This window comes from Myotis lucifugus, unplaced genomic scaffold (assembly GCF_000147115.1).
Source record: "Myotis lucifugus unplaced genomic scaffold, Myoluc2.0 scaffold_1853, whole genome shotgun sequence".
NCBI lineage: Eukaryota > Metazoa > Chordata > Mammalia > Chiroptera > Vespertilionidae > Myotis > Myotis lucifugus.
Window position 1 is genome coordinate 26225 of NW_005872901.1, and position 18439 is coordinate 44663.

At 46.2% G+C, this 18439-nt stretch overlaps 1 protein-coding gene across 1 annotated transcript in view; it reads right to left on the reverse strand.

Annotated features, from left to right (window-relative positions):
- LOC102442550 (tetratricopeptide repeat protein 13-like) overlaps positions 1–15977 on the reverse strand; it is a gene marked incomplete at its 5' end in the record, with an annotated part of 36730 nt that extends 20753 nt beyond the window's left edge. The window contains 5 exons of the mRNA XM_023748817.1: positions 2352–2489; positions 3542–3607; positions 10324–10394; positions 12907–12982; positions 15849–15977. Of these exons, the coding sequence (XP_023604585.1) occupies positions 2352–2489; positions 3542–3607; positions 10324–10394; positions 12907–12982; positions 15849–15977 (480 nt within the window). The remainder of the gene's footprint in view (positions 1–2351; positions 2490–3541; positions 3608–10323; positions 10395–12906; positions 12983–15848) is intronic.
- Between the last annotated feature and the right edge of the window lie 2462 nt (positions 15978–18439).

The following is an 18439-nucleotide window of genomic DNA, read 5'->3' on the forward strand; positions in this document are numbered from 1 at the left end:
CAAAATCAATCTGAAAGAAAACTGGGAACCATTAAGACAGAGAAACGGTTGGGCCCAGAGAGAGCCTTCCATGACCTTTGGCTACGTCCTCGGAGGTAGTAAGTGCTGAATGACTATTTCTAAGGTTTCGGGTGTTCTGTAAGCCCTGGTGTGTTCATGCTCAACGCAGAGACACATCGGCAAGCCCGTCTGGAGAGCTCTTCTGACCCAGCAACCGGTGTGTCCAGGCCACAGGACGCCACAGGAGATAGTGCAGAAGGCAACGGTACACCAAGAAGACGTGAGGAAACCCCAAGTGGGTGTCAGTGTGCACGCCTCAAGCTCAAGCACTTTCTCCTCAGCAAACGTTCTTGGGTTAGGATTGGTTTTCTCCTGATAATACAGGTCGTTTTGCAAGTTTTACTAACTGGTTTCCTATTCTGCAGAAGCTGCTAACTAGCAAAAGGGAGAGGATTCAGGTGGGCACATAGCCGGTGGCAGGAATGCCGGCTCAGGAAGAGGAAGGAACAAAGCGTAGGCCTGAGAATCCCACAGGCAGAGTGGGCGGGGCTTCTGTTTGGAAGGGAAAACATCCCTACCCAGTTTATTGACCCCTCGGTACAGAACCATAATCAATAGGCAGAATAATCACCCGAGTAACTAAAAATGCTGCATTATGTTCATTGAATATAGACTTTTCAGAGAGTAAAACCGTTCTCCTAAGGTAATTTTTTTATATATATGTAGGTGGTATGCTATAATTTAGCTGGAAAAAATCGCCATGTAGTGACATCATTGCCCAATAACCCTGGAAAAGGGCGATAGTTGAAAATTACTTTTCTAATTACCAATGTCATTTTGGGATACATAATTAGCTTTTTATTAGATATACAACATTTTTAAACCTTCTAGATAACTCTTTTTTTTCTAAGTAAACTTAGAAATTAAAGTCATGCTTTATCCATAACGTTTTAACCACCACGGACTCACCAAAGTAGAGAAAGAAAGAGCCTCAGGATTACAATCCAACATGGACCAGAGATAATGAATCATAATATCATTGTTTGAGAAAGAATTTTCTTCTTAAAGCTAAATCCCCAATAAAACATAAAATTCCCTTTAAGAAACGGAACTCTAATTTAAGAGACTATAATGAACAAAATCATCACAAATAGTTGTAAATTACTAAAATATGGCCAGTGTGGGTCAGTGGTTGAGCGTTAACCTATGAACCAGTCAGGGCACATGCCCAGGTTGTGCAGGAGGGAGTGCAGGAGGCAGCCCATCAATGATTCTCTCTCATCATTGATGTTTCTCTCTCTCCCTCTCCCTTCCTCTCTTAATAAAAACATATTTAAAAATATATAAAATGCTTAGTGCTTCCTTGCTAAGTTTTCTCTCCCCAAAGAGGAAAAAGAAGTAATTTTTTCCTTTAGTTCAACTATGACATCCCACCTGATCAGATGACTAAAGTTAAGTTTTATTCCGGTTAAATACATTAACATAATCCCTAAGCATTCCACATGGCTAAGTGTGCAGTAAAATAAACACAACAGGAAACGTGGATATTCACTATTATCGTATGAAAACAGTAAAATGAATACATTTCGTTAAAAAGCATTAAAAGTGAGTGGCCTTCGCACACATCCCCTTCTCTGCTCTGCACACCCCGCCTCCGCCGTGTTCCCCAGGACGTGGGTCTGATGCGTCCCATCTCCTCCCGGTGAGAGCGAGGCCTCTGCGAAGCCGGCACCAGCCCTCCCCTTGCCAACCTCACGCAGAACTCGGGGGCCGAGGCCACCCTGTCCGGCTCCTGAGGAAGCACCCTCAGGTCAGCTCTCGCGATTACCTGGAGTCCCGCCTTATGTGGCCTCCTGCTCCACTAGCGTCCTCCAAGGTCTGGTGACAGGCACCCTTACCTGAGCCGTGTCTCCACGTGGGCAGGTGTGTCTCATAGGAGTTACAGATAAACACGTGCACACACGCGCACACACACATGCTTCTAAAGGCTACACGTTTCATTTTGACCACACCGTCATATTACGTTTTGCTAAGATACGTCACATATACAATAATATACTTTTCAATGAACACTGACAGTAGTATTTGTCGTAAATACGAAATATTACTATTATATGTTAAATCAGGAGTATCATGTTTTAATACTCAATATTACTATTATATGCTAAATCAGGAGTATCATGTTTTAATACTCAATATTACTATTATATGCTAAATCAGGAGTATCATGGGCCCACAGTTTCCTAGTAACTTCAACCATGTTTGAAAGCATTTACGTAGGAGGAAAACAGCAGCATAAGGGGGCTTTAAAATTGACAAGTGATGAAATAATAGAAAAAAAAAATTGAGACTGAACTAATCTGGGAAGGGCAGAGGGAAAAGAAAACCACACTCACTTCTGCTCGCTGCTCAAATACCTCTGGGCGGTCTGGTTCCAGGGCAATGACTCGGCTCAGTTCGAACAGAGCGAGCTCAGCATTCTTAATGTCCTTGAAAAGGCATCAGCTCAGTATGAGATGCACTGTTACTCAAGACCGGGCGCAACAGATTTCTGCAATAATAACTTAGTAACGACAGAACTACTTATTTAGAAATAAATACCAACTTAGCATCTGTAAGTTAAACAAGTTAAAGTACCATTAGTCAACTCACTCAAGTCTACCTACCCATCAACAGCACGCTGGCCCTGACTCCTATCACAGGTTCTACAGATGGTGGAATAGTTTCTAAACTTCACCCAGTAAAACCCCGAATCAATACATTTCAAGGGATGAGCATGTGGACACCAGCAGGCAGAGGACACCGCTGACCAGCGGCATTGGGGGAACAGAAGGGGCCAAGTCAGTGTCAGTCAAACCCCTAAGCGTCCTACACAACAGGAAGTCCAGGTAAGTTCTCTCTAAAATCGGCACATTGCCCAGCCAGTGTGGCTCAGTGGTTGTGCGTCGACCTATGAACTAGGAGGTCATGGCTCAATTCCTGGTCAGGGCACGTGCCCAGGTTGTAGGCTCGGTCCCCAGCGAGGGTTGGGGAGGGGGGCGAATGCAGGAGGCAGCCGATCAGTGATTCTCTCTCATCATTGATGTTTCTATCTCTCCCTTCCTCTCTGAAATCAGTAATATATATATGTTAAAAAAAAAAATAACTAAGAAAGGAGCTCCAATTCCGAGTCCTACTGCGCTGCTGATGCCCAGGCCCTGCTTGCACCATGAGTGTGTCTTAGGAACCAGTTACGGTCTCCTGCTTCTCTTGGTCTACGTCCAGTTCACTACAAACTAAAGTGCAGGCTGGCCAAGACTGTCCTTTAAGAGTAGACAATATGGCAAAATTGACCTCCGCAGACCTGGGTAGACATTCCCAGTTCACCACCTCCCGGCCACCTGGTCTTGAGTCAGTCCTCTCCTGCCACCTTCTCCCTGTGACCTGAGCAGCCCTCTCTCTGCACGTCCCACCAGAGCTCCACCAACAGGGAGTGCTCCATCCACCCTGGTCCGAGGCAGGTCGTGTAGACACTACGCAAGCGCGACTATTCCATACTCACATGTAGGCCCTTCTTTCCATAGGCTATCCCTCGGCCATAAATGGCACTAACCAGATCAGGCTCCTCCTAGTCAGACCAAAACAGAAACACGTCAAAAACTAGAAACGAAACAAAACAAAACAAAACAAAGTCAGTTTCTGCTTAAAGCACGTTAACACCCCAAGTGACAGCTCTGTGCTACCACACGTAAGTCAATACGCAGTCCCCAAGCAGGGAAACCTGTGTCCTTAAGCCCATGGGGATGAGACACGCAGTAAGAGTTTTGTATTAAAAAACAAAACAAAACAAAAAACCTAAAATAATGAGAACCAACAATACTGAGCCCTATGCTGATCTCTTTCACAGGCATCTTATTTAGAATGTAGGTGACTCTCTCAGCCACTCCATGGCTGGCAGCATCAGAAAACGGGGGCTCGGGGAGTCGACAACTGGGTGATGCCCCTCCCTGGGTTGCCTCCTGTCCTACAATCATGAAACCACCAGGAAAGGGCCGACCCTCGGAGCCAGCACGGTGAGGAACAGGACACCAGTGGGCTCCACGGGCGGTTGGGGACACAGGGTCCTTTACACTCAGTGGTCAGACCGTTCTGCAGCCTGCTCTCAGATGGGCCGAGAAGCGCCACTCAGGCCCAGAGGCAGAACGACTGCCCGGCCATCGAGCCCCCGCACAGCAGGGGCAGGAGCTGCCCCCCATGCTGAGGGAGATGCCTCCTGAGTCCATGCGGCCGCTGCCATTTTGACCTCATCTCTGAATCCGCCCCAGGCTTTAAGAAGGAAGAGGGTCCTAACCGGTTTGGCTCAGTGGATAGGGCGTCGGCCTGCGGACTCAAGGGTCCCAGGTTCGATTCCAGTCAAGGGCATGTACCTTGGTTGCGGGCACATACCCAGTAGGGAGTGTGCAGGAGGCGGCTGATCGATGTTTCTGACTCTCTCTATCCCTCTTCCTTCCTGTCTGTAAAAAAATCAATAAAATATATTTTTTTTTAAAAAAAAAGAAGGAAGAGGGCTATGATCCTGGGTGGAACTCTCAACTCTGCTAAAGAATTTAATAGAATCGCACCAGACAGGCCACTTTAGAGGCGAATCTACGGCTCAGTTCCGACCTGAGGGGGTGCCGGCCAGCCCTGCAGAAAGGACACCTCACCTCGCTGTGAGCAAAGAGAAAGAATAAAGGAGAAGCGGCCTGCACTGGAAAAGGAAAAGGCTGCTTCAGACAATAGAGGTCCATCTACATCCAGTGGCTAACGGATGGGGTGCTGGCTCCACCCGACCGGCCTCACGCCGTATGGGAAACTGGAAAACTGCAGGGTAACAATGACAGATTTCTAGCTTCTCTTGGAAAACTAAAAGATTCAACAAAGATAGCCCACGTGATGAAAAAATGACTAAGCTAAGGACTGGCTGGCTGCCTCTTCAGATGAAGGTGTGGATTCATCTGTCTCCCCAAGCCCACCCACGGCTCCGTCTCACATCAAGGCACTGCGCTCATGTCAGGCGCCTCCCTGCGCCCGTGTGGTTTTGGGTTTGTGATGTGTCACTCAGAGGCAGCTGGCATGAAAGGCTGTCCATGCTACTCGCTAAAAGGAAAAAGAGGACAAGCTACAGGGAACCACAGAGGAGCGGCAGCTACTTCCTGTCAGTGGAGCTGACGTATGATCGTGCAGGTAACTGATTTTCCCTGGGGGTGGGATTACTAGAGATGCTCTCCTTCTACGTAACACCCTGCTGTATTCCTTTCAATTGTTTAAAACAAACACGTGTGCATCGGTAAACAGAAAAAACGCTTAAGTACTATGAATTGTAGAAAATAAAATTATATTACGAATAAACATCTAATAGTAAATAAAACATTTAGTATCAGTGACAGAAAATTTAGAAAATAAAGAAAAGCACAAAAAGGAAAGGGCCCTCATCACCTGCCACCCAGAGGTGACACGGGAAACACTCAACCCCCCTCCTGGCTTACGGCAGAGCAAGCAGTCTGGCGGGGGAGGGGCAGCGGGGAAAGGAATCGCGGAGGCACGGAGGTCAGACAGCCTTCGGGTTTCCCTGGACAGTCACCCCTGCCAGCGGGCACCGGAGGGCACCGTCAGGGAGCCTTGCCTGCCAGAGGGGTGGGCAGTGGTCCCCTAGGATCACATTCCCCAGTGAGAGGAAAACCCCTCAGATCTGTAATGTCTCAAAAATACACTCTCCAAGAAGTCTTTCTCCTAAAACTGAGAAAACCTTTATACCAGACGATCATCAGGTGAAGCAGAAAGAAGTGAGTTTAAATAGATGGTTATTCTCCTGGCAGGACGGTCACCCCCGTACACCCTGTGACCAAGGCCAGCCACCCTGGGAGTCCCCCACCTCCCGCCCCACACGGCGACGCAGGCAATCCTAGAAATTTCACTCCTGAGTATCTCCTGTGTCTCCTTCCCGACCCATCGGCCCCGACTGGCCACGGAAGCCTTCCCCCTCACCCAGGCTGCTGCAACGCCTCACCACCTTCCTACCTCTGCCCCCTGCAGGCCTGGTCTAAGAGCTACCTATCGAGCACTACAGTCTGACCATGCCACTCCCCTGGCTGGGAGTATTCTCTGGCTCCCAACACCTACAACAGCGACATTCATATTTCTACTCTAATCCATAGCGAGAAATAACTTTACATTGCAACCCAGTACACACATGTATACGTACATAACATACATATATACACACATGTATACTGCGTATACTCCATCTGCAGTGTGATCTGGTATTTTCTAGAAAGTGCATTTTCTAAAAAGTGCTGCCTGGCGTGCCTGTTAATTTCAGGCCCTACGAAAGGGTGGCAACTGGTAACTTGAAAAAGAAAGAAATCCCATCTAAATGCCTCTGCAGAAAATACCAATCACTCTCCTGCCTTCTGTTCAGGCCGCTCACATGCGCTCACAAGCACACTCTGGAAGTCAGCACTACGGACAGCTCCCAGACACAAGGCTCCCCCAGCTCCCGGCATCTGCACGCACCACCCACCCACCCACCCGGGTTTTCAGAGAACGAATATTGCCACCTTTTAATATTATTTACTTCATGTAAATGAAAAACCCTGGTATAATAAGGCAGTTACTTTATTGGGGTGATGTCCACTTAGATATCTCAAAAATAAAGGTCTAGTTCACTATCCTCATCGTATTATTTACATAGTGACTTTAAATTTTAAAAAGATTTATTCTTGCCGAAACCGGTTTGGCTCAGTGGATAGAGCGTTGGCCTGCGGACTGAAGGGTCCCAGGTTCGATTCCAGTCAAGGGCATGTACCTTGGTTGCGGGCACATCCCCAGTAGGAGATGTGCAGGAGGCAGCTGATCGATGTTTCTCTCTCATCGATGTTTCTAACTCTCTATCTCTCTCCCTTCCTCTCTGTAAAAAATCAATAAAATATATTTAAAAAACAAACAAACAAACAAAAAGATTTATTCTTCCACCACAAGGCTGGCTTTTTAAATTAAAACTCAAAAGTCACTGGATCAAAGACGGACAAATCCAAAAAAGTCACCACAGAGCCATGTATGGAGGACTACGTTTGGGCTAAGCTATAGACACACACACGTATTTGCATAAAGGATGTTTATTAAGGATCATCCCAGAGTCACTTCCACCAGAATCAGATCATAAGCGGATGAGCTCGAGGTCACACAATCAATCACAAAAGCCAACTAACAGCCTCATAAAATGGTCCTAACGCGGCGAGGGGAAGGCACGGGTGCACGCTGGGAGGGACGCAGCACCACTGTTCTGAGGACTGAATACGGAAGGGTGTTGTTGGGATAAAAATCAATTTCACTGCCGCAAGCCACAGTACCACTGCCTTGGCCAATGATTGAAAAAGAAGAGCAGTCAGGTTTAAAGAGTGATCATACTCCTAAAATATTATTTAAAAAGACTGCTTTATAAAACTCTGAGTCATGGTGAGAAATGAAGCAGTAACTGTTCTTTGCACCTCTGCTACCACTTGTACAGTTTCTTGACGAGACTGGCTATCAAGAATTTGAAGAACTCAACAAAAAACTCTCACTTTCAAACATAAAGCTTAATATGGAAAAGCTTTGTCCAGAAAAGCAGGAACGAGTTTCTTATTAAAATAGTAAAAAGAACTTCAGCATTTGATATCAAGTCCTTGTATTTTGTGTTTGTTATAGTCATATGATCTAAAGACATGGGACAAACGTCACCCCGCTCTATCTGAAATTTAAGTTGGCCTCAGGTTACTCCTGTGTGCCGTGGAAATATGATTTTCCACACACGTCATGATGTGGAAAACCTAAGAAGCACCAAAACGAGGGATAAGAAGAGAGAAAGCACCCAACCGGTGTGGCTCAGAGGATGAGCATCCACCTAGGAACCAGGAGGTCACGGTTCAACTCCCAGTCAGAGCACATGCCCGGGTTGCAGGCTGGATCCCCAATGCGGGGCATGCAGGAGGCAGCCGATCAATGATTCTCTCTTATCATTGATGTTTCTATCTATCTCTCCCTCTCCCTTCCTCTCTGAAATCAATAAAAATATATTATTTAAAAAAAGAAGAAGAAGAAGAGAGAAAAGCAGCAGCAGCAGCAGCAGTGCCAAAGTGACTCCCCCTCCATAGAAAAATGTCACCAATGGCCGCCCAGCTCTTTCTTCTGTTGGGGATAGTGTCTGAACGTAGCGCTGCCCCCTAATCCCACTCCTGCCCCATCAGTTGCCTGAATCACCAGAAAACCAGTCCAACCTTATCACCCACACATTCACAAAGAAAAACTTCCCAGACTGACCGGCCGGAGTGGCTCAGTGGTTGGGTGTCGACTTATGAACCAGGAAGTCAGGGTTCGATTCCCGGTCAGGGCACATGCTCAGGTTGCAGGCCCAATGTGGGGAGTGCAGGAGGCAGCTGATCAATAATTCTCCCTCATCATTGATGCTTCTATCTCTCTCTCTCTCTCCCCCTTTCTCTCTGAAATCAATAAAAATGTTAAAAAAAAAAAAGACTTCCCAGACCAAAGCAATCCATTATCTCAGAGACTGATGAAAATGCTCTATTACATTTCAATATATTAATATCTTTTATCAGCACAAAGAGAGATTTACTTTCTGAACACAATTAGAAGAGAAAAGGTTTGCAGCAATAAATGGACAATACAAAGACATGTTATAGGGCCATTAAAGTAAGATTGTAGAGAAATACTGGAAAACATTTACTTATAAAACTAAATGAAAACGTAATACAAACAGTACATATAATCAGATTACAAAACACAAATGCCTATTTTGAAAAGATCATCAATAAAAAACTTTAATGGTAGAGTGGCAAAACTGGAATTTTTTTTTCTTTAAAATTTTTTTCTTTAACATTGCTATATTTGCTTCAACTACAATGGTAATAATATTTTCAAAGAGTTGAATAAATTGATAACATATCTGCGAGCTCATACTGTTTTCTGCTGTTGATCACCATAGGTTAATTGACATTTGTGCCTATAAATGTATCAAAACCGCCCTTTCAATCCAGGCCCAAGTGTTGACTGTGTACAAGTGCCAGCTTACCTTTTTAAATATTGCAATGTTAAACAGGAAGATGCTTTAAAAACTATTTACACTCTATCCTTTGTACTATAAACTCTACTGAAGAATATTATTCCATGTGTCCACCCAAACGCACAGCTCCTTGGGGACTTTAAAGTAATAACTAAAAAATATACCATCAATTTTTTTGAGAGCAAAGATAGGGTTATCAACATAACCAAACCCATGTTTAAAAAAGAGAAAACTGCCAAAACCGGTTTGGCTCAGTGGATAGAGCGTCGGCCTGTGGACTGAAAGGTCCCGGGTTCGATTCCGGTCAAGGGCATGTACCTGGGTTGCGGGCGCGTCCCCAGTGGGAGATGTGCAGGAGGCGGCTGATCAATGTTTCTCTTTCATCGATGTTTCTAACTCTCTATCTCTCTCCCTTCCTCTCTGTAAAAAATCAATAAAATATATTGAAAAAAAAAATGTACTGAGCATTTACTGTGTGCCAAGTACTGGATCCGAAGTACTTTGTAGGGTATTGCATTTAGGACTAACAGGAATATTTTGGAGGTAGTTATATCCCCATAATCTAGGAGGTTAAGTAACTTGCTAGTGAGCAGCTAAGTGGATTGGGACCTGAGTATCTCTAAAGTCCATGTGTTCTTCACTGTCCTCTACGTCAGCCATCGGTAATGGTGACGTAGCTACAGAAATACGGTTACATGATGACGGGACATATGAGGCCAACCACGTTAGGCTCCATGAAGGGTCCCTTTGTAACTATGTATTAAGCATTTTGCCTTAACCAGATTTTAGCGCTGTTATCCATCATCCAAGGCCCCATAATCCCACAGAGGAGTCTCGTAATTACAAGTGAGAAACAAATCCACGAGTGGGACTTAACCACTGAGAGCAATTCCTGCATAGAAAGCAAACATCTGGATTCCAAGAAGCACCAGTGCCCACACCCGTGGGAGATGCCACGGTAGGGAGGCAAGTGAACTGAGCTAATGACTTTTTAAACCTGCATTTGAAGCCCACCTGCCACCCGAGGGCGGGCCTCGCTTTCCTCATTTACAGTAAAACTGCGGATGGAACGAGACCCCGGACGAGGCCTGCACCCAAGAAGTGCTCCCAGTCAGGGCTGATTTCCTGGGCTTTCGTAACTAACCCTAAAATAGATGGATTACTGCAACACTTCAACGATGCGTGAGTCCGTATTTTTGTCATGACTATGAACTTGAAATTACATAATTAAGGAGAAAAATTACCTGAAGCATTGTTGAGAAATGTCTTATTGCTTCATCATAGAGACCACTGCCAATCAACACATAAGCAATAGCTGTAGAAAAAAAATGCAAAAATATTAAAGGACAGAATGAAGGATCTCTGACGAGAATCAGTAACAAAAATTCTTTACTGAATCTTAAAAGGCAGCTGTAAGGACTAGAAGCAGTTAAAGAAATCCTAGACATTAATAAGATGTAATCGAATTCCTCTACCACTCAGCACTTGCTAATCAGTCTCCTAGTTTTATCTGGGTTTAAATTATTAAAGCCATCTATAAAACATCTGCCTACAAGAAGTAATTATCTTTTTCCAAGTCCATCACTCACTTTCAAATACCAAATAACCTTTATGAGCCTTCCTATCTATATCTCAAAAGAACTAGTAATGACCCTGAATAATATCCACATAACATGTGATTTTACTGTGAAAGTCATGAGAAATACCCAAAGAGCATCACAAATCTCGATTCCTGGGGGTGCTAAATTTACTACCAATTACCTAATGAGAACAAAAATAGAGGCTCAAATTAACATATATTAACATAATACTTAACTGTAAGTAATTCACACAACTGCAATGAAATGGTAGTCTTTTTTCTACCTCTCTTATTCAAAATACAGTCAAAACACTACTCAAAATTTACACTAGTGAAGAATGAGTAGTTTTGATCAAACTGTTTAGGTAAATTTTAATATTATGTATTATATTTCCATCTATAATACTTGCCCAAACTCTGTACATCCCCAAATATACCTGAAAAAAATATTCCTCATTCAATATACTATATTTCTTTGCAAAAAAAAGCTGTACTGCAACTCTAATTCTAAGATGTCATAGGTGTTAAAAAGATGGGCAACTAAAACTTTTACTGTCAGTAGAGCTTAAATTTCCTGACAGTTAAAAAGTAGTAAAACGCTTAAATGCAGGAAAACATTAAATGCAGAAAAGATTTAAATCATCTCTGTAACTAACTTGAGAAAAGCAAAGTTCCAAAACATTGAGCATCATAATAATACAAGAGCTTTGGAGGGCATTCTCCAAAATAAAAAATAAAAAAAAAAACAAAGGACTGTTTTTATACTTTGAAAAGACACATTAAGGTCAAACTTGTATCCGGCAGAACAGTGGGTGCTATTCAGATAGTCCTATCGGGTAACAAGATAACCAAAGACGTCTTTGGTGAGGGCCAGTCATATCAGAGGGAAAAGCAACAAACAGTAATAACAGTGACAGGTACTGCACTCTTAACACGTGCAAGACCCAGTCCTGAGCACTGACACACGCTAACGTATTGACTCCTTAACGGCAATGAGGCGGGTACGACTAACATCCCCACTTGCAGACAAGCGTAAAGTCGTTAAACAAACTGTCCAAAGACAACGTGCAGTGAATGAGACGCAGGAACCAGGCTGCCCAGCTCGGCTCCGGGACCCCCTGCAAACCAACACCTTCCTGGGAAATACACAAGCTGCAGCGGAGCTGCTGGGCACTGGCCTGGAATACAAGAATGGTTTCAATTCCTCGATGAGGACTTCCGAAAAGACCAAATCTGGGCCTTATAGGGTCATTGCTTGTCAAAGGCTGCTCCAAAAATAGCACCAAAAAGGGATGAATACTTTCAAAGTAAGTGACTCTCAATCATCGGCACCCCCAGAGGAAAGGAGGCAAGACAAGAAGTGCTCGGTTCTCATATACAATGTGCATGGCCGCAGAAAGCATTTGATGGTCATGTGTAAACTAGAGGCCCGGTGCACAAAATTCATGCAAGGGACTTGGCCCTTGCAGCCCCAGCTGCCTTGTGGCCCTGCCCACTGGTCGTTCTGGAAGGTCATTCCAGAAGGTCATTCTGGGAGGTCATTCCACCGTCTGGTCTAATTAGCATAGTAGCTCTTTATTATATAGGATTAGGTAAGAAATCGTTGTATACGTGCCCGGAGCAGGCATGTGCTCCTGTGAGGTCTGCCCCGCTGCCCGGTTCAGTCCTGTATCTCTCGAACTATTTCCACTCCTTCAAGGGTGAGCTGACCAGGGAATGAGAAGACACACCCAAAAGCCTACCAGACACGGGCCAGCCCGCCTGTTTTAAACACACCCTGGACAAGCCAACTGCGCGACCCACTTGCCAAACTGAATAACCTCAACTTCCTCTACCCACGTTCTCAGCCCGTGGTGATGACTGTCCCCATGAGCGAGTGAACCCACACCTACCCTTTTTATTACACAGAAGGCGGGAGTAGGCGTGGTTCCCTTCTGCTTTCACTTCTACACTGTTCATACTTGATGACTACACACAACCTTTTAATGAGTAACAGTTCCTAGGAACTCATTCCCTTAATTATTAATTTCCGTGGAAGCACGGGCTGGAACAGTCCTTCCCGATCATTCCGTCTAAGCCCTTTCTTTTATGCCACGACGCATGGACTCGCACAGATCAGACCACTCGCACCAGAGCCCGTCTCTGTCGGTCTCCGTGCTCTCTCTACCTCTCCATCCTGCCTACCGGCTCTGCGTGTAATCACAGATTTGAGGGGAAACCACAGCAGCACCCCCGGAGGAAGTCTCACCTAACTCCTCGTTTGTGCTGTCGTTGTCAGTAGCAAACGGAAATCTCTTCTGTTCTGCGATAGACTTGGCCTGGCTCTGAAATAAAAAAACAGACAGACACGTTAGCTTATCATAATAAACATAATAAAAACCTACCGTTGGAAAAGTAAAGCTACCCTGAATTTATAGGAGAAGCAATAAATTGTCCCTCTGTCACAGCGATTGTGTACGCCAAGGGCACTGTCTGCGTGTAACTCATGTGCTTCCTCCCCCGACTGCTGGTGGTTCCATGTCCAAGAGCCAGACCTTTCCCCTCCGAAGGGATTCATCTCGCTGGCGGCCTCAATGCTCCCTCTGCGTCTCCAGGGACCATTTAATGACCTCAGCTGTGTTGCAAACATCACATTCTAGTGACCAGTTCTTCAGTGGGTCTTGATAACAGGACATGGCTGTTAAACCCTGACACAGTTTAGAAATAAGAGCTACACGTTGTACAGAGATGGCACCGTAGAAGGACCAACAAAATCTGACCAAGAAACAAGACAATCCGTTGAATAAAGCATAGCCAAGTGATGAACATGACCCTCCCCGTAAGGCAGAATGGCCCACGCGGAATCCATGCGGACACGCGCACATCTGACAGGACTCAAAACAAAAGTGGGGCCGGGGGAAAACAGACGATATAAGTGAGCTTGTAAGTGGGATGATTTCATAAGCAGCATCGGTGCAGCCCACAGAATGAGTGTTAGAGACAAATCGTGTCTGATAAAGGGCTGCTACTTCCCCAGGAATGGCTGTCGACGCTAAACTGTGACACACTAAGCCTACGGGGTTCACATTAACATGACAGCTTCCTACCGGATTCCCCTAAGACATGATTAAACCTGGTACACACACCCACACACAGGAAAAGCTAAGACGACCTGTGGCTTTTGGCAAAACTCTAGGATTGGAACCTGGAGACATCCCCATTATTTCAATTCTTCTTTTTTTTTTAACCCCATATTCCATAGATTCCAGCCAAATAATTTCACGTGGGAGACTCTTCTAATGTACATGCTGCTTAGCCAATGACTGGGATTCATCCCCGAGATAAGCTTCCTACTCAAACAGAGTAACGAGGTATGTCCATGGGCACCCGAGACCCTCCAAATCCAGGGGGATGTTCAGATACAGGGCGGTGTTTGGTTTGCCCAGAAAACAGATCAAGAATGAGTAGCCGAAACCGGTTTGGCTCAGTGGATAGAGGACAGCACACAGATGCAAAAGATTTTCCTGCTTAATAAATTGCTTTGAGCCGAGAAAAGGAGGCTATAAATAATTCTCTGAATACTGAAGAAGCCTTATTAATTTCATCTGGCATTCGGTGCGAGGCTGCCATTTGTCAAGCTTTGTGCAAAAAGGATGTGGGAGAGAGCAGAAATGAAGTCCCATGAAGAGAAGAAATCACTTGCCAAGCAACATCAAGAGTAGACTGAAGAGCATTCCTGACTTAAAACTGTTTATTACATTAAAATAAAGTCTGTAACAGAAGTGGGCAGGGGTAGAGTAGGGACAAATTCATTTCTTTTCTTTTTTTTTAAATAAAATTTTATTGATTTCAGAGAGGAAGGGAGAGGGAGAGAGAGAGATAGAAACATCCATGATGAGAGAAAATCATTGATCGGCTGCTTCCTGCACACCCCCTACTGAGGATCGAGCCAAAACCCCAGGCATGTGCCCTGACCGGGAATCGAACTGTGACTTCCTGGTTCATGGTTCGATGCTCAACCACTGAGCCACACTGGCTGGGCACAACTTTCCTCTTCTTATAAGGACACAACTCATAGGGCCATCTCAAACTGGAAAGCCAGCTAGTAGAAAGCATCTGAATCACTATCAACCAGAAGTTTCGTTATTCTCTAAGCACCTCATCGTCTGTCCAAGGTGGGGCTTATCCAATCTCTGGTCACCGTCGGCCTCCATGGCCCACTAAATACCTTATGAGATAGCCCAGTCTGGTCTTGGACAAATCTAAATCAAGCGTCCAGGTATCAGTCTGGCTGCTAGGCACCAAGGAGGCCAAGTCAGTTCATCGTCCTCTGGTTTGCAACTCCTTCCTATTGTCAGTAGTTCTCACAGGAAAAGGCAAAGATCTGTTTGGGAAAGAAAGCGTGTCCTAAAGTGGAACTTTCGACAAGAGGAAAAAGCAGTATCCAAGTGGATGTTGAAGGGAAAGGCCTGGAGAAAAAAGATGGGAACCTTGGGCACCGGAAGAGGAACTCGGCTTCATGGAACTAAGTGTGAACAGCAGGCAGAGCCCCCACACCTTGAGGCAGAGGGGCCGAGGAGCACATGCTAACGTGGACAGACAGACGGACACAGACGGACGGTGCCAGTGCCGTGCGCTCACCCGAGTGGAGAGCTCTCCTGCACACTTAGCTGGGCTGATAAAAAAATACCGATACAGCTCAGAGGGAAGGCGGGGGAGAGATAATCAACCAAAGACCTTGTATGCACATATGCATAACCCATATGTGACACAGAGACAGGTGGTGAAGGCCTGGGGCTGGGGGTGGGCTGGAGGGGGTCACTGGGGGAAAAAGGGGGACATACGTAATACTTTCAACAATAAGGATTTAAAAAAAAGAAACAAAAATTAAAAGTACAGACATATAAGATCCCCACACAGCCGAAGGCTGGGAAAAGGAGATTAGACTCTACTTTCAAACACACGAGGTTCCTAGAAATAAGGTTCCTGATGCCCTTTCATCCCTGAGGACTTCACAGTGACATGTCCTAGGTCCCGAGTGACCGGCCACCCAATTCCTAAGTCATAATAACGCAACGTGACCCAATACAGATGCACGATCTTCGTCTTATGCCCACAGGCCCACTGGGCTCAACTCCTGGTTGATAAGCAGGGACCTGCACCTTCGGGCATGCGCATCACACACAGAGGGCGTGGGCGGGGGATGCGTACCAGGATCTTCTCCGTGTTGAGGGAGAGCAGAGAGTCGCAGGGCAGCGATCCCCGGGGCTCGCAGTCCGAGTCGTGGAAGTTCAGGAAGGAGGACTCTGAAAAGCAAGCATGCCTTGTTACTATCCGCGCCTTAAATGCAGGGCTCTTAGAGGTTCAGCTGGGAACTGGAATGTTAAGGATCCTCAAAACCAAAGTAAGGACAAGTGTCTAGTCCACTTGACAGCTGTGTGCATGCGTTAACAGTGTCCGGTATCATGCACACCCCTTCGTGGCTGTCCTCACGGCCATCCTGAAAAGGACCAAAGCCAGCTAGACTTCCCAGACGCCGAGACGCGGTTCTGGCAAGTTAGAACTTATCCAAGGCCAACAGGGCAAACCAGTACTAGTCCAACGCTAGTCCCACTGCAAACATGGAATCAGTGTAGTTGCTAAGGCCCCTTCACTGCCCTCTCCCACCTGCAGCATTTACCACAGATTAAAAAAAAAAAAAAAAAACACAAAAAGGAGGACAAAGCCAGGCCGGGGGACCTAACGTTCCAAGATATGCATGAAGGGTCTCATATCACAACATACAAATAACTCCTAAAATTCACCAAGCAAAGGGCAACCCAACTTAAAAAAAAAAAATGGTCAAAGGTCTTGAATAGGCAAATTTCCAAAGAATATGTAGAAATGGACACTGCATTCATGAAAGGATGCTCTCCGTCATTATTAATCAGGGAATGCAAACCAAATTACGAGGGACCACTTCACACCCGCTAGGATGGCCATCATTTTTTTTTGAAATGGACAATCTCAAGTGTTGGCGAGGATCAGAGAAACCAGAACCCTTGTGCATTGCTGATGGGGATGGAAACGGTGTGGCCACTGTGGGAAACGGCTTGGTGGTTCCTCAAAAAGTTAAACACAGGATGTGCACATGATCCCATCATTCAACTCCTCGGTATACGCCCCGAAGAACTGAAAACAGGAACTCAGACAAGAATAGTATTCAGCCTTAGAAAGGAATGAAGTACCGCTACATATTACAACATGGGAGAACCTCCATGGACCCTCTGGCGAAGCAGTGGAGGCGGGACTTCCTGGAGCCTGTGCCACGAACCAATGAAGGGAGAGGGAAGTTAAGAATTTCACAGGTGAAGGGGGGGGGGGGGAGTCCAGGCAGAGATAAGCACCCCGTACATTTGCCGTCTTCTTCACTGGCTGGAGCTGAGTATTTTCTGTGCCCACATTATTAAACTCTCAACAGCTCTAGTAACATCTCCATTCACTCGGTGAATAACGGTATCGTCGACATGTAACTACATCAAGGTCTTTTTAACATTTATACTCATTTAGCATCTTCTGGCACTAGATAAAACCTCAAAAAAGTGCTCAGTAACACGAGTGACCACAGGCACTCCTGCTCATCCCAACATTAATATTTCATTCAGACATGAAGTTCAAAACGACAGGCATGGCACGTGGCACACGGCACCAGCTTCGGGTTCCTGCAGCCGGAAAGGACCAGTGCCACTGGCTGACATGGAAGTTTAGGAGGAAGGACAGTCCTTGAGGGAAGGGCGACCTTAAGTCGAGAGCTTGTGCGATGCGGACTGGAAGCTGCCTTGCATGCAGGTAGGAAATTAATTCCGGGCAGAGATAGATAAGAGCTGCCGACATGAACTTGATCATCGTTACCTGGGGCTCCTTGAACACGTGGGGAAGTAAGCTCAGCAAGAAGGGACACGTTCAAGGTCACAAAACGAGGAGAGAGCACAGCCGAGCCTTGCCACATCTGCACTCGAGGGCACCACGTCAATAAAGGTCCAGGGTCCAGCTGCCACCACTCCCTCCCCGGCGCTGGGTGCTGGCAGTAAACGGGGGCTGGCAGAGCAATGCCACCCGCTCCTTCCTCCACGCCTCACCCACGGCCGCCTGCCTGAGAGGAGCAGTTTGGGTGCAGAGACAAGAAACAGAAGTTTTTCTTCGCTTCTCCCTCAACGGCCTAGAAGAGTTTAGACGGAGGGCCTGTAGCGGCCGGGAGAGAGCCATTACTAGGAAGGGCGACAGACTGGGAGCCGAGTGTCCTCAACTGGGAGAGAAACTGACAAGACCTGCTGGTCCAAAGTCCCCTCCGCGTCCCTGGGTCTCTGGACGGAACGGCCAACGTTTACCACACATTTGTTCTTCCCGTCTCCCTGTGGCCAGCCCTCTTTACCTCTGAAGTCCTGGCCCCCGGCCCCTTTCTTCTCAGCTCAGGACGGCAGCTAAGCCTCCATTGCCCGACTGACCGCCTGTGGGCTTCGGTCCTTTCGGAGCCCCCCTTACAGACAAAATTACATTTTGTTTTTCTCCTGTTGATCTGTTTCATGTCGATTTCAGAAGAACCTGGAAGGGTAGAGGAGAAATGTTTCCTCCACAACAGAGCTGACTGGGGCAGGTTCGAGAGAGCCCTGGACACCGGGAGGCAGAGCAGTGAACATCTCCTTTGAGGAATTCTGCAGAGATGAGGCCGTGGCTGGAAAGACCCTGGTCCTGTCGCTGCTGCTTGCTTTTTCCAAGATGGGGGCTGCTACAGCCAGGTGCGTGCTGATGGAAGACAAGGGGGC